Here is a 24,473-nt window from a genome sequence, read left to right on the forward strand (position 1 = left end):
TCAGTTGTATGGACACTGCCTTGGTCGCTCTGACTGATAACCAGGTCCATTCCCCTTGACTTCTCTATGGCTTTTGATGGCCACAGCACCTTCTGGACCAAACCAATGCCATGGAAGTGTGAGCCCAGGGATACTGCTTTCTACTGATTCCAGAACCTGAGGAATTCCACAGTGCTGCCTCCTGTCCCCGGCGCTTTTTAACATATTCACAAACCCGCTGAGAAATATCATCAGGAGTTTTGGAACGAGGTGTCATCAATATGCTCTATCTTCATAGGCGCCGACTCCATGGGGCTTGAGGGGGATCGAGCCCCCTCAAAAAAAAATTTGGGGGGGCTCAGCCCCCCCAATAATCTCGGGCGCCCTTCCAGCAGAGCGCCGCCGCCGCCCCCCGCCTCCTCCCCACCTGCTCCTTCGCCAGCCAGCCAGCCAGCCGTGCGCCCTAATGGCGGGGGCTCCTGCCTCGCTGCTTCGCAGCACCACCGCCACTGCCAAGGCACTGCCGGAAATCCCGCGAGAACAGGGGAATCCCGACTGGCCACACCTCCCAGCCAGCCAATCGGCTGGCTGGGGGGGCGTGGCTTGCCCTATTTAGGGCCGGAGCCACTTTATTTGCATATTCATGAGCTTATTTATTATTCATGAGCTTTCCCGGGCCCCCCCCAATATTTTTTCTAAGTCCGCGTCCCTGTCTATCTTTCCATGCCATCTGAATCGGAAGAGGCCGTTCAGGTGCTGGACTGGTGCCTGGAGGCATTAATGGGCTGGACTGAGGCCAAAGAAAATGAAGCTGAATCCAGACAAGATGGGAGGTTTTATGTGTTCCAAGTTATCGAGTCCGGGAAGTGGCAAGGCAGCCGGTTCTGAATGGAGTGGCACTCTCTCGGAAGATTCTTTGGCTGTAGGCTATAGGTGAGCAGATGAGTGTTTTGGATTTACCTTCAGTGGCTTGTTAAAGAGACAGCTTCCCCCACCATCAGCCAGGAATTTATTGTACTCATCAATGCTGCAGCGTGAGAACTTCCGTGGCAGGTAGAATCTGTGGGTTAGAGAAGAGAGCCATGGGCACACATTAATGAGGATGCTGTTCCTGACTGCAAAGTGAAGCACGCCTCCGACAGTTTCGCCCTTTGGTGAGCCTCATCTCTTCCCCACACTCACCCAGTGTCCTCCATAATACAGCCCAGCCATGAGTCGGGACAGCGACAGTCGCCTGCAGAGAAATGGGGTGATAAGAAAAGAAGGAGATGCCTTGTTAAGGAACTGGGAGGGGCATATTCTGTGACTTTTCTCTGCCTATAATTTGTGTCTCCAAAGTCCCTAGCTATTCGTTCAAATGGAACCTTCTAATCCAGGGGTCAGCAAGGTTTATCTTGCATGGGCTGGATCGGTCCTGCGGAGATCCCTCCGTGGGCAGATCAAGCAAGCAAGCAAGCGCACCTGTGATTTTCGGCATCTGTGTCTGTGCAGATGCAATTTTCAGTGTCAGCATCTGTGCAGATGCATTTTTTGGCACCGCGGAAGCGAGTCCCCATGCTGCGCTGCGCCGGTTTAGCACAGCGCAGGAGCAGGCAGCCCAGTTTGGGGGCAGCCCGTGGGATGGTAAAACGGCCTTCATGGGCTGCTTCCAGCCCAAGGGCCTTAGGTTGGTGACCCCTCTTCTAATCAGAATCCTAGGACTGTTATCCCCAGATGTCACTTATCCCATCCTCTGTCTTAGGACAATACATCCCATTAACAGCAATTCTGTCTGTATAACCTGCACTAAGAATCTCCAACAAGGCTCGATGACCGATCCTTTACTCCAGTAGCTAACCATTGGCCAAATTGGCTGAAGGGGCGCTAAGCAGAGAGGGGGAGAATTTCTTTTCTTGTTCTCCCCCTCTAAAACAAGGTGCGTCCTATGGTCGGGTGCGTCCTATAGAGCGAAAAATACGGTGACTTCTGTCTAAATATGCTTAGAGGTCTACTGCGCACTGTGGACTCCTGCTTACGGTCAGGTCAGGCTATCTCTCCATTCAGTCTGACACCCAGCTACTTACCTGCAGAGGTACGGTGCTTGTTCCACATCATTCCAACGTTTTGCCCCAGGGTCTGTGCTAACGTTACAGCCATTGCTCCCACGTTGCCATACTTTGGGAAGGAAGAAGATGACATCATGTTAGGAAGCCAAGGCTCACCTTGTGGAGCGCTGCTTTGAGTAGGTTTATCTCTGCCCCTATTGTAGCCAGTTTAAAGCTCAAGTGGCCCAGGTCACTAGCCTCCCTTGGGCATTCAACTCTGGGAAGATCAGCACCAGAGCCAGCCCAATAACAGCGGTTCTCAACCTGTGGGTCCCCAGATGTTGTTGGACTACAACTCCTATCATCCCTCACCACTGGTCATGTTGGCTAGGAATGATGGGAGTTGTAGTCCAACAGCATCTGGGGACCCACAGGTTGAGAAACACTGAGCTAGAGCTGAGCAGCCCACTTCCACCAAGCCAAGGTGCACAGTACCCAAGGCCAGCCAAGGTGCTTATTCTGGTACTCAAGGCAGAGAATCCCACAAACACCTCTCCTCCTTCCCTGGCAGCAAAAATAAATTAAATTAAATAAGTTAGCAATTTCTTGCCATTTCATTACACCCAGAATTGGCTGTCTCACTCTACCCAATGGTAGGACAGGGCATAGTCAGCACCTGCTTGTGATCTTTCGTATGCTAATTATTTATGTAGTCTCATAACAGTCAATAGTGCTTTACAGACTAATGTAAACAAACAAGACACACCCCTTTCTCAAGGATCCCCCAATCGAAATGTAGATGAGAGGTCAAAAAAAGAAATGAGAGATAAATGTGAACAAGTGCAAGCACAAAAATCTAGTCTTTATCTGAGTGGGGGAATGGGGATGGGGAACCTGTGACCTTCTGGGTGCTGCTGGACTCCTAACTCCCACCAGCCCTGACCACGGGCCATGCTGACTGGGACTAGAGAGCATCTAGAGAGCCACAGCTTCCTCATCTCTGTGGCTAAGGCTTCCCAGAAACAGAAGCTTTGAAAGCGAGAGAGAGAGGTAACATCATAGAGATGCTCAAGGAATTCCAGAGGTAGCAGGAGAGAATTGGAGGGGAGTTTTAGGAGATATCTTGGGCAGCTGAGAGTGGCAGAATTGGAGGAGCATGCAGCTTTAGTTCCCCACTTTCAACATCCCATAAATTCCAGGTCCAGTATCTGCCCCGCTTACCTCGTTGACACCTCCACCTCGAGTGACTGAGCAAATCCCTCCGACGTATGCCGTACCACTGCGGCTGCTTCTGAAAGTGTGTCCGCTGGAGGGAGAAGAGAAGAGGAGGGTTCACTGTACAGGAGAGGGAAAGGGTAGCCTTGCCCAGTACTTCTGTGCTTCCCTCTTACTCACTTACTGCAGCAGGGCTGGCTGCCCTGAGGCACTCCATATCTTGTTGGACTACAGCTCCCATAGTCTCTGACCATTGGCCATGCTAGCAGAGGCTGGGGGGAGCTAGAATCCAAGGAGATCTGGAGAGGCCACAGGTTCCTCATCCCCATACTACAAGCCAGAACAGTTGCCTGGAGAAGAACTGTGAGGGGAGAGACTCCATCAGGCAAGGCCTCCTTCCACCTGCTTTGCTTTACTCTCTGCTTCTCAATGTGTATTGTATTGTTTTATGTACTGTGGCTTGCCGTTGTTTTATTGATTATAGTTTAGATATTATTGTAACTGTTGAGTGGATTTCTGTTTAACTTTTATATGTTGATATTATTATTTTATAGTATTCTAATGATTGTTGAATGTTACTTTTTTGATGGAGGTTGCCTATTTTAAAGTTATGTTTTATTATCACATTTTTGTATTGCATTAGATTGTTATAACATGTACATTTTTTGTTTCTTCAGCTTCTAAACCGCCTTGAGTATTGTAAGATAGAAAGGCAGTATACAAATTAAAAATGGTGATGATGATGATGATATGGATTCAGGGCTGTAGTGGAAAAGAGGCAATCACATATGTCGGCTCGTGGTCTCTGGATATAGGAAGAGCTGGGGACAGCCATACTGGTCAAGGTATGAACACCTCCACCATCACCCTTGCTCTTCCCCTTGAATCAAAAGTTCCCACCCCAGAGCACATTTAGCACCCAGAATCCAAAGTCTGAACCCATAAGCCCATGCTTTTTATCAAGATGCACATTAAAAAGGAGATACCATTTGCACTGGCATACTTTAGATTGCAAAGACTGAAATGAAGGTTTGTCCCTGTTTTGTTTCGTTATGGTCTGTCAATATATTCTAATTTTAACTGATTTAAGAGCTGCTCTTTTGCCTATTACGCTAGGGGGGAAAGCTCCGCTCTAGTTTGATTTCATAAGCAACCTCTTGCAAAATGTATCCTAATTAAATTACAGAGCTTGTGAGCTCTAGAATCTCACTTCTTGCTAGGTATCATTTTGCTTCACCTGCCAAGAACTCAAATAATGATATCTGGGAAATCTCTAGAAAGAAATATAACTCGCAGCGTGACTTGCAGGTGGAAGTGGCTACAACACTGGAGAGTACCAGCGAAGTCCATTTGCCAGGCTATCAGAAGGTTTACCACTTAAAGCTGCCACAGACCAGCCTGACCTGAACTTGTGCCTGTATAAAAGTGTAATGGTCAGAAATCAGCAAGTGAACTTTTTCATTACATGAAGATCAGCATCGTTACTTGTGAATAGCTTTATTCATGTATTGAAAGAACACATGTGGGTATAAATTGTGGAGGAGACATGCAAAGCATTACCACCCGCAACAATTCCACCCCAACCTTCTTTGATGAGTGCATTTGGGTGAATATCGGAGTTGGAGAGAATTCTAAGCACATTCATCCTAATACCTAAAGATTCCCTCTTGGGGCTTTTCTGTTCTGGGAGGATGGGACAGGGATGTTCAAGGTTTCGTGCCCACGTGGGTTCTTTGAACACATGAATAACGTTCAGCCTACCATCAGCCTAGCATCAAAAGCAGAGCTACAGTAGCTAGGACAAGTGAAAAGCTGGCAACCCTCTTTCAAGGTAGTCAGGTTCCCATTCAAAACTCACGAGAAGAGATGTACAGCATCACTGTTCTCAGAAAGAGCATCTTGGCGGTACTTCATGAATTCGCTCAGTGTCTCTAGGGAATCTTCATCTACCTGGATCTTGTCCCCTGATGCCCATGTCTCCATGGCAACCAACACAATCCTTGTGTTCAACTGCTCCTTATAGATCTGGGCACCAGAAATAGAAAATCAGAGGTCCTGCTTCAAGGGAAATGGGGCTCAGCCATTATATACCTGTGGCATCCTCCCCAGGCATAAAGAAGCCTTTGTGGGCTATACAAACAACCAACCCCAATGCCAAATCAAAGCTAAAGCAAAACACATTCCCTCCTTGATACTTCATATCCTCATTTTCTTTTGGGTCATCATGGCATGGGGAGTAGCTCCTATGCTTGGCAGGACCCTATAGAATCCTTTCCCATGGGTCAGAGTATCTCCTGCCTTGACAATTCTCATCTTTTGGGGAGTGGGAAGTGAACATTATGGGTCCTTTTTGGACAGAGTTGCAATGTACCCTTGTACTCACCACATCAGCAAGGTTCACCACAGACTTCGCAAAGTTGCTGGTAAGGAGTACGGAGCGACGGAGCTGCTCAAACTGAAACAGAACATAAGAAAAAGGGTTTAAGGGACATCACCCCATGCTAGAAGTCCCTGAACCTGGAGCAGCCATGGGTGGTCAGGTGTGGATGTGTGGCTTCTCCTTCTACTCAACGCTTGCTTTCTGGGGGTGGGGATATCAGTTTCCTTCAATGCATAAAAGAAGCCACAAGCAATGGCCTAGATTACTTCCACACTAGGGCCTTTGAGTGCTGCTGAATCATTGCTCTTCTGCAATCAACCACTGCATTATTTGGCAATGATTGCCCTAGTGGCCAAATCCTGGTGTTTAATCAGAAATGAGTCCTGGTCACCAGATGTGCTCTAAAGCACAAGGCGGCACCTTATAGCAACACAGACTTTTGGATCTTCTAGTTCAGTTCATTGACTTGCAGTGGCTATTTAGGGTTTCAGACAGGAGTCTCCCCTAGATCCATCTAGAGATACCAGGGATTGAACCTGACCATTTTCATGCAAATATTTATAGCTGAGCAGGTCCTAGTTCCAATACTTTAGCCAATACATTGCAGCCTCTGCTCTTCCTGTTCAGCACAGTCACAGTGTTACCAATGCCTTTAATCTTAATGCCCTTAATCAGTCAGTTCCTGATCTGGCTGGGGTAGGATGCTTTAAAGAACTGTTTTCCTCCTCCACCACTAACGCTTCATTTAAACGAGAGGCAATCAGTAGTTTACCACTCCCCAAGAAGGAACAGGAAATGACTGATCAAGAGGCTATTCATCTGTGATGTTACTGCTGCACTGAACTGGATGCAATAGCAGGCACAGAAGCTGTCACAAGGAAGCTGCTAATTAAAGGCACAATGGCACTGGAAAATTTGTCAATTCATACTAGACAGGTTGGCAGTGTAATTGCATTTAATATACAAATCAGGCCTGAAAAAGGTGGGAGGACAATACTGAAAACACTGGAATGCAATGGGCTGGCGATGACGTAATATGGATTCCCTGGAAAAAGAGAGTGAACAAAAAGCAGAAATGGCTGGTGCAGAGAGGCGGTGCCCTCCTGACAGTGATGGCAGCTGTCCAGGCTGACAAAAAGCTCACTTGCTAGTATGTCCGTCTGGAACACCAGTGGCAAACCCAGTGGCAAACGCAGGTGAAAAACCAGCTGCAACCTTTTGTTGTGTTGTGTGAAGCTCTGATTTGCTCTAGCTGTTGACTCATTTTCATTAGCTTGCAAAGTCACTGGGTTATATGGTGCTCAACACTGATCCTGCAGGAATGAATTGTAAGTGCCTTTGTAGAGGAGAAAGACCTCAACAAAGGACAAACTGTCCATGTCTTTTAAAAAAGAGATGGGTAATCAGGTTACAGAGTGAGACTGGAAAGGAGATCTGCTTAAGCACTGTTTCTCCACTTGCTCAAAGAAGCAGCGCTGGCAGGTGTACCTATGGTGAGATGGCTTATTTTTCTTTCTGTGTTCTAGGGCTGCCTTCCCTATGACCCATTCTAAGAGGTCTCCAATCACAACGCAGTACACCCATCTCAATTTCTTTTCCCAGGCCTGGACCCACCTCTTGGTAGCACTCACCAGCTGGTGGTCATTAACTACGATGAGTTCGATGAATTTGGTCTCGCTGTGGACAGTCCGGTGACTTCGGTGAACCTGGGTAATAATAATAACAAAATTTATTTATACCCTGCCCTCCCCAGCCAAGACTGGGCTCAGGGCGGCTAACATCAGGTATAAAAACAATTGATTAAAATACAACTTAAAAACAGGATTAAAATACAACTTAAAATGCAGCCTCATTTCAGTGGAAGCCCAGATCAAAAACTGTTTGGGGGGGACAAAACGTCAAATCTTCACCAAGGCCAACTCTCCAGACTGGTCCTATGTGGGCCAGGAAAAAAAGCCAGGGAAGTCCCCAAATAGGGGTTCCAACACAGAAGGAAAAGGAAAGATGGGGAGAGGATCAGGCTGATTCCAAGCCAAAGGCCAGGCAGAACAACTCTGTCTTACAGGCCATGCAGTAGGGTGGAGAGAAGAATGCAAGGTCAAATAGGTACTACTTGGGCCTCTTAGAACTACCTCGCTCTCCCTACCAACAGACATAGATTTTATATGCAACCTGACCCTTCCTCCCATGCCCACTCACCCCTTCTCTCAAAAATTATAGTCTGCGGACACTCATAATAGGAGATCTGAATGCATTGTGCAAATGAAACGCTCTCCAGAGTATATTTTGGAATGCCATCATAATATTTTGCTAGATCACTCAAAGTAGGTCCCAACTGCATCTTAGCTTTTGCACAATCCACAGCTCGCTTTTCAATGACAGCTATGCCAAAGCGACACTCACTCTTTTTTGACAGTGGTTAATGGCCATCCTAAAGGAACACAGTTTCCAAGGTAGGAGAAAGTATGATAGTGTTGCAAGACAAGGCTATCTTTGGTAGTGGTGGTGGTAGAGAGGACTGTGTGTGACTGAGGACAGACCACCACAGAGATTCCATTTTTTTGGCCATAAATTGTGTGGAAAGAACACTGGAAGCTATCACCCTGAATCAGATAACCGGTTGGTCTATCTGACATTGCCTACACTGAGTGGCAGCAAATTTCCAGAATTTCAGGCAGGGCTTTTCCCCAGCCCTCCTTGGAAATGCCAGGACCTTCTGCGTGCAAAACATGAGACCTCCCATTGGCCCACAGCTCTAAGGTGCATGGATTCCCTTGATCCCAAACCTCCTGCGCTTCCGCGGAGTTGGCTGTCTGAGAAGTAAACCTACCTGCCGCCGGCGTCGCAATTTAGGGAGCCCAGATGGAATGTAGTAGTTCAGTTCAGCAAATAAACACCCTGGGTAGGGGGCAAGAGCGGGTACACATCAGATTTTGAGGGGGAGGAAAGGGGCATGACTGGAGAGAGAGAAAGGAAACAGCTGCTTAATTCCTAAGAAGCAGGCTGCTAGGCCTCAAGCCTGCCTGGAAGTCCGTCCCCCCCCCCGCCCCCCAAAAAATCAAAAGCATAATATTAGACCCAGGACCCTAGGACTCATTCATGAGTTATTTGTGTGCAGGGAAGGGGTGAGGAAACTTTTCCAGCCCAAAATTCACATTACCTTGTGGGGTGCCATTGAGGCTCCCAGCCTGTGGGTGGGTTGGTGGGTGTGTACCCAGATGCAGATGGGGAAGGTGCCAACCTGGGTCTTTGACCCGGGTGAAATAAAGCCTCGTTTTGCCCCCGGGTAATCTTCCAAGAGCCACATACTAATGGTCCATGGTATCCACACCGCCTCCTGAGCAAGCAAGTGGCATGATCACAGTTCATTGATACATGCCAGCCAGGCCAAAGTGCAATGAGTTCGTGGCCTGTGGGGGTAGCTCAAAGGCAGGGGCGAAACTAGGCGTTATTTCACCTAGGTCAAAGACCCAGTTTGGTACCCCCCCCCACACACATATATTTGCATACACACACACACACACACACTGGGAGCCTCAATGGTGCCCCCTCTGTAGGCTTCACCCGAGGCAAAAATCCTGGCTAGCCCCCAACCCCACCTGTAGCTACAGCTCTGTCAAAGGCGAAATGCAAAGCCTCGGAAGTTCTTCACCCCTAGCATCAGACGTAAGTGTGTGGACTATGGACTGGGGCTCTGCTCTTAACCCAGTCTTCAGAATTACGTCTATCAACCAGCAAGTGCTCCATGCTGCTATTTATAAAGAAAGCCTGAAGTGCTCAATGGTTGTGCTTCCATGCAGTGAGGATAGTCGGATGTGCAGCAGTCCCAGCAGCGCAGAGCCCCTAAAACGCAGGCAGGAGTGCACATGTTAGGCCAGGGGTAGGCAACCTAAGGCCTGGGGGGCCGGATGTGGCCCAATCACCTTCTCAATCTGGCCCACAGATGGTCCGGGAATCAGCGTGTTTTTACATGAGTAGAATGTGTGCTTTTATTTAAAATGCATCTCTGGGTTATTTGTGGGGCATAGGAATTCGTTTATTATTATTTTTTCAAAATATAGTCCGGCCCACCACAAGGTCTGAGGGACAGTGGATTGGCCCACGGCAGAAAAAGGTTGCTGACCCCTGTGTTAGGCTCTGTTTACAGATGACTCCATGCAACAAGTGGTTCTTGAAACATGACAACACAGTATCAGGGGTTAGGCTAAATGTATGTTCCCCACTCCATACTTTTCACACACCTGACACACAAGTAGCAAGTGAATCAACCCTTTGACACCACTTTAACTGGCATGGCTTCCCCGGAAGAATTCTGGGGCATGCCTTTGAAGGAAGAAACCATCTGATCAGTTGGCACCCAGAAGCCATGCTATCATGCAATCCAGTTTGACATGGGCTCCCGTGGCATACTGGGAGGAAATACAAAAGAAGCATGGTAGTTGAGCTAAGAAGAAGGAAAGGCGACTGGTTAAGAGTCGGCAAAAACCTTTGTTTTAGAAATCTGATTTGGGACTATTTGCAATGTGGCTGAGTTTTCCAGAGAGGGGTCTGCCAGGAGGGCCTAAGCTCGAATCACACTTTGTTGAGGACTCTGACCGTTAGATTTGCAAGAACAAGGAGAGGCAGATGGGCAGGCAAAATAATATAGACAGAGTACAAATACCGTTGGACATACAGTATGGGATTATTGCAAGTACAGAACCATTCTTCTGATACCTGCCTTTAAAGAATCCTGGCATGAACTGCTCAAGGAAAGAGCAGTCTGAGGAAGAAGCCTCTGGAAGCTGACACCTCAGGCATCTGTTGAAGTGGACTCTTGCCTCCCCAAGCTTATGCCATAATGAATTGGTTGTTTTTTAAGGCGCAAGAAGACTCCCTGGTGTGTCTGTTGCAAGCGACTAAACACAGCTTTCCCTCTGGAAATGGTTTTAAGTGGAGCTGTCTCTTTACCAACTGTTCAAGAGCACGCTGCAAGTTCGGCGCCTGAAGCAGTTTTTAGGTTCCAGATTGGCTGACCTACTACTCGGAGGGTAAGAGCATCTATAGGCTATTGAACCACCATCTGGATTGCTGCAGCTGCTCACTGCCAGGCCATGTTTTTCCCCCCAAGAATTGAAATTATGGGAGGTGAGGGCTGGCGAGACAGACCTTCTGCCCTTGGCAGACTGACTGGCACTATAGTGGGAGCAGGAGGAGCTGGTTTAGAGCTTCACAATTCTAACCATTTCATTACATGTAACTTAAGCTTCCAATAAACCTAGCTTCATTTTTTATTCTAATTTTTACAACTCCATTAATGAACTTTTCACATGCAGTGCATTAAGTTTCAGTAGCTTTTGGGGCATTCAGTACACCCAGTCCTTCAACTGACAGACTTATAAATTAACTCAGAGGATCAGGCCTATTTCAGAACACTGCATTCTATTCAGTGACAAAAAAGAGAACTGAAGTTGTTGCGCTTGGAAGAAGCCAGAGATGGCACCAAGACTCTGTTTTTGGCTTTTCACCTATAAAATGACAACACTGCATCCTGGTGATCTCTGGAGGGGACAGGGAATTCCTTGGAATACCCTTACAGAAGCGACGCAGGTGGTGCTGTGGTCTAAACCACTGAGCCTCTTGGGCTTGCCGACCAGAAGGTCGGTGGCTCGAATCCCTGCGATGGGGTGAGCTCCCGTTGGTCTGTCCCAGCTCCTGCCAACCTAGCAGTTCAAAAGCACGCCCCCCCAAAAGTGCAAGTAGATAAATAGGTACCACTGTGGCAGGAAGGTAAACAGCATTTCCATGCGCTGCTCTAATTTCGGTGTTCTGTTGTGCCAGAAGTGGCTTAGTCCTGCTGGCCACATGACCCAGAAAAACTGTCTGTCGACAAACGCCTGCTTCCTCGGCCTGTAAAGTGAGATGAGCGCCGCAACCCCAGAGTCATCTGCGACTGGACTTAACTGTCAGGGGTCCTTTACCCTTACAGAGCCATCCAAATGATGGGAATTCTGCCTTTCTGTGGGCAAAATCTGACGGTGCAAAACCAGCTGCATCCGAACTCTGCCAGCGGAAAGCACCAGAGCCCAGTGGAGGCTACAACACAAGCCTATGGTGCCCATACTGTTGCTGCCAAGAACCACTCCTAACACTCTGCCCACCAGGCAATCCGCCGACACATGTGCACAGCAAGCGCAGCCAAGCATGACTCTGTAAACACGTGCTCCCACCAGCATCCCAAGCACATGGCAACTGCAATTGCCAGCCACACGATCCTGTACGCACACCACAGCCGTGCCAACAAACCCCAGCGATGCATGTACACAGGGCAATGCCTCGTCCATTGCTTTCAATCTGCAGATTCCAGTACAAAAGTGGTGGCTGACTGTGGCTGATAATTGGCCCAGAGGGATGTGACTCCCCATTTTCCAGTAAGCAGAGATGATCCCATCATATGGCTTGGACCCCTCCCGCACAGCATGGTTACCATGCAAGGCTGCCAGGCCCAGGTGGGCAGGGGTGGGTGCCAAGGCCAGTGTCTTTGATGGTGCCGGACATCTCCTGCAGCATCATTTGCAGTCTGGCATGATAGGTTTGGCACCTGATAGGTTTGGCAGGTGTCTATGGTACCAGAGTACCAGTGGGGGCGTATGTATCTTCAACCTCTCAGGCCGAGGAGTTTCAGAGTATGGTGAGGTGCTGATAAGTATTTGCTAGTAATGCATGGTCTCCCCAACCCCCTGAAGAGACCTATAGTTCCCAAAGGCAATAGTAGTTTAAATCTGCAGTCTGGACATGCCCCCAAATCATTACAGGGTGGGTTATAGATCCTGCAATTATATCTTAAGAATTACCAAAAGTACATTCCAAACCAGGAAAAAGGATAGTAATAAAAAGGACTGTTGTTTATTCCAGCAGTAAACGTACTTCTCTTCTGTACTATCTGCACTGCTTACTCACTGTGGAGCAAATGACTCCTGTTCACCTTTTTTGTCTGCACTTATTAAGATGAAGTACTTTAGGGCTGAAGAGACTGCGGGAGTGAATTCCTGCTTGTTAGGAAATAGGTGCAAAATGTCCATCCAAAATGTGGCTTAAAAGCAAGGAAACTATTCTACCAGTGTGTTAAAATCACACATACCCGGTCCAGTTACAAAATCAGGAGGCTTGTATGTCAAAAAGATATTACAATTGAAACCAATATTTCTACATGTGCTGCTGCTATTACACAGCTTTACTTATTAATGGGAAATAATAATCACGGGTGTTCTTAAAATGGACCCTGACAAATTTCTTCTCCCTCTACCCCGCATATGGTTAGAGTCTGAAATAGCATCTCTGCTCAGAAGTAAGAGGATACTCTGCACATGCTCAGAGGTGCCTTTCTTCTTGCAGCAATAGAAAACAGATCCAGCCAATTAGCAACATCAGTTTTATAATTTATTAAGACCATTATAACTACCTGAATATTTTTTTTTATTTTTTTTTTGGAAATGAACAAAGTAGGACCCCAACCTAAAATAAGCACTGGGAACAATGGAATAAAATAAATAGATGTGCATTAAAACATTCAAAGTTTGAATCCAGAAATTAGGATTTCCACAGATTTGAAATCTGAGAAATATTTTCTTCTTATAATAATAATAATCTAAACATAGGAATACCTAAAGGAAAAAGCATGCCAGATTTCAAAATATGAAACATTGAGTGCATGTCCCATATTGTAAACATTTTATACAGTCATACCTTGGTTCTCAAACAGAATATGTTCCGGGATTTTGTTGAACTCCCGGAGCCATTCGAAAACCAAGGCGTGGCTTCTGGTTGGCTGCAGAAGCGTCCTGCAGCCAATCAGAAGATGCGGAAACTGCGCTGGATGTTTGGCTTCCGAAAATTGTTCAAAAACTGGAATACTCACTTCCAGGTTTTGATCGTTTGGGAGCCGATTTGTGTTTGAGATCCAAGGTACAACTGTAATGTTAATGTACTTCCTCTTGGGAATACGTGGGAGACTGGAAGATTATTCACATGCAAAGCTTAGAAATTTGCTCCGACTCCTAAAGAACAAAAGTACACAAAGTCCTTTCGGAGGATAGTCAAGTTTACCTGGTTCCGTGCAACCCTGAGCAGTGCGAGGTACAGGTGTCTTGTAGATCAGATGAGGGAGTGGACCCTGCAGTAGGCAACAACAAAAGATAACATTTGCTAATACCCAGGCATCTATCCTTTTAACAGGGGGTTACAGAAATGGGGTCAAGAATTCTCACTCTTTGACTAGCCAAGAGAGCTGGTCTCAAGTTGTACAGCAATACCCCAATTCCTGGACTGATTGTGTACGTGGATATTGTTGGACCAACAAACATCTGCATGAAAACTGTATGAGGTATTTCTGGGCTCAAGCTTTCCTCAGGTTGCACCTTCTGTCAAGAAAGCCCGTTTCCATTGACCGTCCCAAAATCTTACAGTGGTGAAAATTTCAACCCTTTAGTTAATTTTTTGCTTCCTTATTTCTTTGAACTGGGCTCATTGCCAGGGCCTGGAACTGATTTTACCAGGGTGTACAGCTTGTAGTTTGAGAATTGGTGAGAAGGAGAAAGGCCTTCCGAGCCTGAGCGGTTCCTCCTGACCAAATAACTACAGAAGCCCTGTGCAGATGACCCAAATCTTGCTGAGTCAATCTTCACAGGGATTTTGTAGTTATTCAGTAGAGAAGAACAACCTGTTTATGCTCAGATGCCCTTTATTATTGATTCACACTCCCAAATGCCCTGGGGCTGAAAATCAATTTCCAGACCCTGGCAGAGAGTCCTAGTTCAAGTTTGTATTATATTACCATTACTGTGCTTTTTTTAATCCAAGATTTTGCTTACAAACCGCTCGTATTCTATCGGCTTCTCTGCCCCTACCTCTGCTCCACCCAACTTCTCTGCCTACCCAAACAATCCCTCAAAAAGGGCACACTGAGGTAGAAGGGCATATTGTGCCACTGATGTACCACATGCTGTAGGGGTGAGTGTGTGGAGGCTGAGGACTCTCCAAGAAGGGGATGAAAAGAGGCAATTGGAATCTCCATCCATTTGTTGTCATGGCAACAAGAGTGAAAGGAGGCACCCTGGGAAACTCCTTTAGATTCCTAGTGCTAAGAAATGTTTGGGACTAGGCCCAAAGCGGGGGGGGGGTTCATGTCTAGAAGATGCCTGAGCACCCACCCCTAAAGATATACCATCAAGATGTAATGCTATAGAAGTACTTGATTTCTTTGGGGACAGGTTTCAGGTGGGTGCAGAATTTTTTTAATTTATAGTGGATTTTTTTTTTAATCATGCATGCCTCTGCCAAACGCTGGGGACTTTTCAATTATCTGTTCAGCAAAGAAATCTACCTTATGAATTTGCCTCGGAGGCAGAGAGAAATCCATGCTTTGAAATATACAGCCTAATTCACATGCATGTCAATGATAAACTGAACAATATACATGCACATGAAGAAAAACAGAGGAATCAAAGCAAGTGCTTTGAAACATTGGCCATAGGAAGAATTTACCCCTCATGGTTTTTAAACTGGCGTCCTTCTGCCTGCTTTGCCACGCCAACCAAGCAAAAAATAAAACACATCTATTATGTTTGTATTTCACCCTTGCTTCAATGCTGTTTGAGGCAGAAACATACGTAGAGTTGTCCCACTGTAGCCTCACAACAACCCCAAGAGATAAGCTAGGTTGAAAGAGAATGACTGTCCAAAGTTCAGCCGGCGAGATCGACAAATGATTGGAAATTTGAATCCAGATCTTCTTCCTAGAACAAGTTCCTAGAGCCTAAAGAGGGTTTTTGTTGTTGTTGAGGTTGTTGTTTGGGGAGTGGGGGGTGGGCAGTCGGGATAAATAAAATGCAAGCTAATCCATGCACTGTTTCACTCGGCCTTCCTTTCACCTCTGGGCATGAAACCCAAGTGAGGCATCTCTGTGGCAGTGATGGAATTACAGCCTGGTCCAAGACTTACCTCTTGGTGCTCAGGTGAATTGTGAGGCTCCAAAAGGTACGTGGCCTTTCCGTCGGAGAAAACGCCGCTGAAGGAGGGGCGCAGAGAAACACAGAGAGGTTAGTCAGTCAGTCGTAGCCATTACACGGAAGAGTACTCACTGCTAGCACCTAGTGAAGCCCATCACACCAGTTTGGGGGCAGGAGGGTTTTATGTCCGGAGGCACATACATTACACACCCTTGGGGGCTGCCGGGAAAATAATATTCTCAGGTCCTAAGGCGAGCTCTAACTTGACAGTAAAAAGGTAAAAGGTAAAGGACCCCTGGACGATTAAGTCCAGTCAACTATGGGGTTGCGGCGCTCATCTTGCTTTCAGGCAGAGGGAGCCAGAGTTTGTCCACAGACAGCTTTCTGGGGCATGTAGCCAGCAGGACTAAACTGCTTCGGGCGCAACGGCACACCGTGATGGAAACCAGAGCGCACGGAAACACCGTTTACCTTCCTGCCACAGTGGTACCTATTTATCTACTTGCACTAGAGTGCTTTCAAACAGCTAGGTTGGACAGCGCAATGGGAGCTCACCCCGTTGCGGGGATTCAAACCGTCGACCTTCTGATCAGCAAGCCCAAGAGGCTCAGTGGTTTAGACCACAGTGCCAGAGGTGCTTTGGCTTATTGGGAGGGCCAATTCAAGACATGTAGCTGTGTGAGGTGGAACAGCAAACTTGCCCTCTTTCAGATCAAGGCTGGCCAAGTTATTTTGGCACATGTAGCAGAGAACCCCACTAGCATCACTCTCCAAGAGTAAAAATTACAATCTTAAATGGAACATTTTGCATCCCTTTCCCTTCATGGCATCCGAACACAGCTCCTGGAGGAGGCTGCTTCATTCTACCCAATGACAGGACCGGCCGTGTTTGACAGAAATGGATTCCCCCTTCACTGGTTCGCTTCCTTCCTTCAGCGCTTGCTACTTACTGGAGGCCATGGCAGGTGGACAGAGCCGCAAAAGAGTTTGCTTCCCCACGGAGACCGCCTTGATAGTAACAGTGCTCTCCGGCTCCCTGAAACAGACCATAAAAGGAAAGGACCTCTTTCTCAAGCTTATGTAAATCAGATTAATTTGCCTCTTAACATAGAGCCCCTTAATCACCAGAATCAGTAACTGGGTGCTTCTGAGTCAAATCCAGTCCTCAAGGGGTACCATATGGCCCATGCTTGTCAATCCAGAGGCAAGAGGAATATATTTGCTGTGGCAGCAGAATGGTTTGGCTTGGCAGTTCCTCTTGTGCACATGGATGAAGTCTGCCATACCCCGTACCCCCTTTCAAAGAGGCCCTCCCTTATCAATAGAGAATATAGACAACAATTCTAGTTTCCAAAAGGGCAGGTGGTGTGGCTCAAACCTGCTTAGGAGATGCATTCTTGTTCCCTGACCCAAAACGCACAGGTGTGCCTTGCAGTAACTTGGTAGCATGTAAAAGGCACTCTGCACACACTCAGAAGCATTGCAGTTTTTTATTCACACATTCCAGGGCTTCTCGGTGGCATCCAAGGCAGGTTTCAGGGCTGAGCTCTGTGAGCTTTTTGAACTGCGGTGAGGTTTTGTCTCTAACCTAATTCTTAAAAACAGTGAGCCCAGAGGAACAAAATTCCACCAAACTCCTGGGCATAGTTGGCCAATCGGTGTTAAAGAAGGATAGAATTTTCTTTATGTACGCTACAGCAGCAGCAAGAATTCTCATTGCAAAGCATTGGAAGACACAAGATCTACCCACCCTGGAAGAATGGCAAATGCAACTAATAGACTATATGGAAATGGCAGAAATGACTGGCAGAATTCGAGATCAGGGAGAAGAGCTCGTGGAGGAAGATTGGAGGAAATTTAAAATTTATTTACAGAAACATTGTAAAATTTTTGAATGCTGATGACGTTGAAATGAACTGATGGGGTTCTAGCACCAAGGTAAAATGTAAGATGGGATTGATAATAGATAAGTTAAATTGGATATGAATTTGCTGAACTAAATTTTAAGAAAAGGGATGCAAAAAAGGGAGGCGTGAGGAAGTCAGGAAAATAAGTTAACTAAAGAGAAATTTAAAAAGAGGGAGTTTTGTTTTCTTTTTTATGTGCTTTTTCTCTCTCCTTTTTTCCTGTCTTTTTTGTGTTTAATGTTTGTATTTTTGTATTTTGTAACTTTGTATTTTTCTGTTTTTGTATTCTTTTGAATCTCCTTATTGATAAAACCTAATAAAATATTATTTTAAAAAAAATTTCCACCAAACTCTTCGCAAGTATTTAAAACAGGATATGAGCTGGAACAATACCAATAAAACCGGCTGATTATGTAGGTGCCTGAGAAGGAAAACAGAGAAGAGTGGTTTTTGTGAAATAGTCCTTACTAGTTCTTTTTCTTCTTCTTGGAATGATATATATGAGGACACATATCCAGGTTTGATGCTTGCTTTGTCTTTTTAGACTGCAGTTCCATACGTGCTTTAACCCATGAGCACAGTGAGACTTATTTCTGAGTCAGTATGCTTAGGAATTTTGCAGTTAAGCTGTTGTACCAGGTTTAAATGGGCTTCCCCTCATACCAATTTCCTAACACCTCCCCTGACACTTTGGAATGATGCAGCTTTTGCTATAAAGAACTGCAAGCTTATTTTTACTTTTTATGGCACCATCAAATACATGAAACTTTCCCTCACCAGTTATCTAGTCATCCCATCAGACTTGGCTGAAAGATCATCTCCACCAGGCTTCCATTGGCCCCATTTGCCTTCCAGATGGTCATTATTTATGAGAACTACTGAATTTTAAGAATTGGTGCCCGGGTTTGCTTTCTTCCTCTTCCATCCTTATATTTTCCTTTTGTGTCATGTCATTTTGATACACAAAGAAGGGAGTGACTGTCTTGTTCTTTACTGCTCTGTAAGCTGCTCTGAGAGCCTTTTTGGCTAAGAGCAGGGTAAACACATAGCTGTCAACTTACAGATTTGAAAATAAGGGACCAGCAGCCAAAATAAGGGATTTTCAGAGTACAGGTATGTTCGACTTCTGAGCCCGTCCGAGCCAAAAGCAGAAAGCCCAGCCAGCAGCCAAACGAAGCCTCAAGCGGTGGTTCCCACAGCGCAGCAACCCGGCAAAGGGGATGCAGCAAGGAAAACCACCGTCACCTCTCTGCTGGGAAGCGCTGAGCAAAGGCAAGTCCCCAGGCAACGCGGCCAATTTGATCAGCACAAGGCATGCAAGCTCCACCACCCCCCGTTGTTCTTAGACTTCTTATTGGGTGAGCAACGCAGCCAAGCAACACAGTTGGAGCCTCCCTCCTCCCTGGCCGGCAGGGAGGGAGGGAGAGAGAGGAGCTGCTTCCTTTGAAACCCAGGAAATTTAAGGGACATCATCAATAAGGGACAGCAGCGGGACACGGCACTGGGATAAGGGACTTTCCCGCCAAATAAGGGACGGTTGACAGCTATGTAAACATGTTTGAAATAAAGAAATAAAAGTTCAAGGAGTAGCATAGGCAAGAAGGTCCTGTCCTGAGGAGCATGCAATAACTAGATGTGATGAGGCAGCAGTCCCTGTCCCATTCACATACAAAGAGTGAGTGGGGGAATCCTATGTTTTACAAACAAGGAACATGTGGATCTAAGGAACAACCCGCTTCCCCATTTTGACTTGCCTGTTCTAAGCAGTTTTTTCCTGTAGTTTGCTCCAATAGCAGAAGAAATGAGCCAAACAGTGAGAAAATTGCTTAAAGCAATGAAATGCAACAAGGCAAGGTGCTCAGCGATGCTAATGCCCCAGTGACTCATAATGTGGCCCTCTTTGTGCTGGCGGTAAGAAGGATTAAGAAGAAGAATCTGGATAAAATTGCAAGGGAGACTCAGAGGTCTAAAAAGAAAAATACTGTGTGACGTGTGGAGACCCCCAATTTACGTGTGTGCCTGCATTTTATGATTCTGATGGTTTAGGCAGAGGTTCTGTTTCTATATGTGGATATACAGATTTATTATAGCTATTTCTCTCTTTGATAGTGTTTGTATGGTTTTGTCATGGCCTTTGGCTAGTACAATAAATGGTTTTTCCCCAATTTTTTTTTATTGATTTTCACATTTATCACATAAAAAAGAAAAAGAAAAAAAGATAAACATTACAAAAACACACAACAACAACAAAAATTCTATGATTCCATGAAATGACAAGGAAGCAGCAAATGGGGGGGAGGCAAGAGTAACTGGGGGTGGCTATGTACAAATGCAGTTTGCACATAGATAGGGCACTAATAGATAAGAGAGTTATCAGAGGCTCGGAGGCTGGATTTGAAGGGGTGCAAGAGAAATAATACTAATATAATAATAAATTTTTATTTATACCCCGCCCTCCCCAGCCAGAGCTGGGCTTAGGGTGGCTAACACCAGTAAAGTTACAATAAAAACATAATTGGGGGGGGGGGAACCAATTTAAAATACAGGTTAAAAATACAATTTAAAATGCAGCCTCATTTTAATAGTAGCCCATAGATCAAAACCAGAAGGGGAGGGAAACATAAGGGTCAGACAGAGTCCAAACCAAAGGCCAGACAGAGCATCTCTGTCTTGCAGGCCCTGCGGAAAGATGTCAAGTCCCGCAGGGCCCTAGTCTCTTGTGACAGAGCGTTCCACCAAGTCGGGGCCAGTACTGAAAAGGCCCCGGCCCTAGTAGAGACTGGCGGTACCACATAAGTAGTCTGGGAACAGAGCTTCAGGCATAAAGGGAGGCAAGAAATACTTGGCTGGGTCCACCATCCCATTTATACTCAGGGCGCTCCCACTGTTGGTTTGGGAAGTGCTGTACACACATCCAGAGCTACCCTGTGGTTTCTTACGAAATACAGTAATGAGTTTTGCTGTATCTTCCCCCGCAAACCAGCTTCCATCCAAATGGAGAAAAAGAACCACCGAGCTGCGTTTCAAGATGGTGGTGTGTACACTGCCTACGTTTAAGAGAGCAAATGTTCTTCGGGATGCAGAGGCAGTGGCCAGGGGCATGTCCTCCTCTGGAACGTGTCCAGAGGAGGGCAACCAAAATGGTCCAAGGCCTGGAAACGATGCCTTATGCGGAACGGCTAAGGGAGCTGGGCATGTTTAGCCTGGAGAAGAGGAGGTTAAGGGGTGATATGATAGCCATGTTCAAATATATAAAAGGATGTCACATAGAGGAGGGAGAAAGGTTGTTTTCTGCTGCTCCGGAGAAGCGGACACGGAGCAATGGATCCAAACTACAAGAAAGAAGATTCCACCTAAACATTAGGAAGAACTTCCTGACAGTAAGAGCTGTTTGACAGTGGAATTTGCTGCCAAGGAGTGTGGTGGAGTCTCCTCCTTTGGAGGTCTTTAAGCAGAGGCTTGACAACCATATGTCAGGAGTGCTCTGATGGTGTTTCCTGCTTGGCAGGGGGTTGGACTCGATGGCCCTTGTGGTCTCTTCCAACTCTATGATTCTATGATTCTATGTTGGGCCAAAAGATAGGATCCAGGAAGGACAATGGGCACTTTAAAGGGCATGACAAGGAGCTAGTGTTGAATATTGATGATGATGATGATGGTGGTGGTGGTGATATTTATGCCCCGCCCATCTGGCAGGGCTGTCCCAGTAAGATAGTAAAGGTAAAGGTAAAGGTACCCCTGACCATTAGGTCCAGTCGTGGCTGACTCTAGGGTTGCGGCGTTCATCTTGCGTTTACCTTCCCGCCAGAACGGTACCTATTTATGTACTTGCACTTGGAGGAAAGTGTGGAGGAAAGTTAAGTGTGGATATGCCCAAAGAGAGACAGTTGCGGACGTCCGTGTGAGAAGTGACCAGAGGAGCATGCAAACCAGGGCTAGAATGGATGGGAATGAGGGCAAGGGTAGGTTGACGCCATGCTCTGCAAGGAGAATCGGTGTGACTTGGTGATAAAAGGAACGTGAGGTTCAAAGGAGAAAGAGAAGTCAAAAATAAAGGCAAGGTAGTGAGCAATGTTATCAAATAGATACAGGCAGCGATTAAGAACAAGGGAATGTGGGACACTGCCAGCAGTCACGGCCAGCCCACCCATGAGGCAAGGTGAGGTGACTGCTTTGGGGGGCAGGATCCACAGGGGCGAAAGAGCTACCCGCCAAGGACTGCATTGCTGCCTGCTCCTGCTGCTGCAGTGGCAGCAACAGCTACAGCGCACTCCTTGGTGGCTCTCTGCAGACAGGAGGCACTGTTGGTCTTCTCCCATCTCTAGGGAAGAAGTGGTGTGATTCAGAGCAGGTCCCTTTCCCCACTGCTACAGACTTTGATTCCCACTTCAGCCAATTCAGTTGATACGATTCCCCACCTTGTTCCCAATGTACCGTATTTTTTGCTCTATACGACTCACTTTTCCCCTCCTAAAAAGTAAGGGGAAATGTGTGCGCGTCTTATGGAGCGAACGCAGGCTGCGCAGCTATCCCAGAAGCCAGAACAGCTAGAGGGATTGCTGCTTTCACTGCACAGCGATCCCTCTTGCTGTTCTGGCTTCTGAGATCCAGAATATTTTTTTTCTTGTTTACCTCCTCCAAAAACTAGGTGCGTCTTGTGGTCTGGTGCGTCTTGTAGAGTGAAAAATACGGTATATCTTCCCTCCCTCCTCATTCCTGACGCAGATCTTTATTCTGCCCCCCCCCCGCCGCCGCCGCCCCCGTTCCTGATGTAGATCTTCACTCACCCCTTCTTCCCTGGCAGGCAGGGAGGGCACCATTTGTGGTTCGTCTCAGGTGCCAAAATGCCTTGGTCCAGCCCTGCTGCCAGTTGCCAGACAATGGGCACCTTCACACGTTATGCATACACAATAGGGGATCCATGGTCATGAACTAGCTCAGAGACACACCACCACGGACTGCGTTGGGGAAGAGGCCTGCTGTCTCGCTCCCTCGATCACTCTCCTCCCTTCCCTGATTCTTGCCATGTACCAGTTCACGTGTGCCCCTGCACAGGCTGGTGCTCAAGGCTGCTGCTGCAGTCTGATAGGCAAGCAAGTGAGCCCCCTCCCACTCCCCCCCCAGGTCTATTTATAGAAGGCAGTGTGGTTCAGGTTAGCTCAGTAGGGGGTGGGGGAAGCCAGAGCTCAATGCAAAGAGGGAGAGGGGAGTAAAATGGGAGGGGGCTCAAAGGATCTGGCTGCCCACTGCTTGTGAGTGTGCATGACCAACCACTTAGCAAACACTTAGCATTATTGATGCTCCACTTGTGAAGCTCTCGTTTGCACCAATTCCTGGCTTGTGCGAGAAGGGCTATTTCTGGAGCTCCCATTCATTCAGCGTCTGCAATCCACCTCACTGCGTTAGCAGCTGCAAACACCGAGATGCCTTCCTCCCCCTCCACAATCTCCCTCCTGGCAGCTCTTTCATGTCTGAGGGAGGAAGCGGGTGGCGGAAGAGACGGAGAGAGGGACCCACCCTAGGGCAACTGCAAACTGTGCAGAGTTGTGATTCCTGTGCAAGAGACTGGCCAGGTTAATTTAAAATAAAAAACACGGGGGCTCGGACTTTCCCAGAAGCCCCATCCTCTAATGCAGAAGCCTAGCTGCCTGGTCTTAGATCTTGGGGTGCTTTGTGATCAGTGACAATGAAAAAGCACATTATTTACGCTCAGGGAAGGAGGAGCAGATATTCATTCATTTATTAAACTTATTACTTGCTTGTCACTCAAACAAGCGACTTACGCTGAAAAATTGTATCTACATAAACACAACAAAGCCTCTTTAGCTTGTGTCCCCTTACCGTGGTGTGGCTGCCGTTTCCATCTTCCCCGAAATGGCGTTCCACGTAATGTGAAGACAGCAGGTGGCTGATGAGAGAAGGGGAAAGGGCAGATGCGTGAAGAGCATTACAGATATAGCTCAGTTGGTTAGAGCATGGTGCTGATAAGGCCATGGTTGCAGGTTCGATTCCCGTATGGGACAGCTGCATATTCCTGCCTTGCAGGGGGCTGGACTACTAGACGATCCTCAAGAGTCCCTTCCAATTCTATATTTCTATGATATGTGGGATCACACTCCCACCCTCCTGTTTCCCCCCACTCCTTTCTTACCAAATCACATGGAATAAATAAACCTACCTAGACTTTCTGGTAGAGATGGCACACCAAATCCTAGGCCATTTTCCGTGGGCGTTTCTCACTGTGACCATCATACCCATTCACCTTTTTTGCTCATGGTGGCTGCTAGCATGTCATCTCTACCTGGCAAGTTTTCTGTGTGCATGCCCATCATAAGGAAGCTCAATGGCCTGGACAGGGCTCTGGGATGAGCTCCACTGCTCCCCAAACCAATATGAACAAGTTTCCATTATCCCTTCCTTGGGTGTCAAGGGCACTGACACCCCATTCATTCCAATGCACCAGCAGCTGGCGCCTCTTGGCTTCTGCCAGCCTAGCCCTTTGAATATGCAGACTTTCCCTGGAAGGCCTAGGCCAGGAGATTCCTTGGGAGAATAAGGATTTGAATTAATGCAGCTACTGGCAATTGATATTTCCTCTATGGCATGTCTGGTTTGGGCAGTAACAAATCCTTCTATTATTACAAAATAATTATTATTTCTAGTTTATTTATTTTATTGAAGAGATTTCTTACCTGCCCTTCACCATAAAGGCCCAGGGCAGGTTACAACCATATACTTACGTAATATTAAAACCCAATAAAACGGTCTAAAACAAGCCAAAGGATATACATCAATCACAGAGGTAGTTTCACAAAAACCACACAGATCTTAACTATCAAAGGCCGGGGTGAAGAGGTTCATCTTTATACCTAGTCCCACCTTCCGCTCAAATGATATTCTGGGCTGCTTACAACAGATTGCAAGAATACAAATCAAAACAGACACTGACATGCACAACCCCAGCAGCCCTTAATGTCCTGGC

General features: G+C 46.8%; 1 protein-coding gene across 6 annotated transcripts in view; it reads right to left on the reverse strand.

The window, feature by feature from the left end:
* The window catches only part of ADAM11 (ADAM metallopeptidase domain 11), a gene marked incomplete at its 3' end in the record, with an annotated part of 84,861 nt that overhangs the window by 27,372 nt on the left and 33,016 nt on the right, over positions 1-24,473 (reverse strand). For 5 of the 6 annotated variants that reach the window (XR_014212798.1, XM_082194832.1, XM_082194831.1 and 2 more), the window contains 12 exons: positions 23,333-23,399; positions 16,535-16,620; positions 15,577-15,643; positions 13,684-13,750; positions 8,429-8,496; positions 7,230-7,304; positions 5,602-5,673; positions 5,077-5,243; positions 3,225-3,309; positions 2,043-2,133; positions 1,162-1,213; positions 940-1,039 (listed from right to left, as the gene is read on the reverse strand). Coding sequence is in view for 5 of the 6 variants with exons in the window: in XM_082194832.1 (XP_082050958.1) it covers positions 940-1,039; positions 1,162-1,213; positions 2,043-2,133; positions 3,225-3,309; positions 5,077-5,243; positions 5,602-5,673; positions 7,230-7,304; positions 8,429-8,496; positions 13,684-13,750; positions 15,577-15,643; positions 16,535-16,620; positions 23,333-23,399 (997 nt within the window). Of the gene's footprint in view, positions 1-939; positions 1,040-1,161; positions 1,214-2,042; positions 2,134-3,224; positions 3,310-5,076; positions 5,244-5,601; positions 5,674-7,229; positions 7,305-8,428; positions 8,497-13,683; positions 13,751-15,576; positions 15,644-16,534; positions 16,621-22,278; positions 22,510-23,332; positions 23,400-24,473 lie in introns of those variants that run through there. The other variant, XM_082194834.1, reaches the window with a different exon arrangement.

Source organism: Podarcis vaucheri, assembly GCF_965113315.1.
Source record: "Podarcis vaucheri genome assembly, chromosome: 13".
NCBI classification, from domain to species: domain Eukaryota; kingdom Metazoa; phylum Chordata; class Lepidosauria; order Squamata; family Lacertidae; genus Podarcis; species Podarcis vaucheri.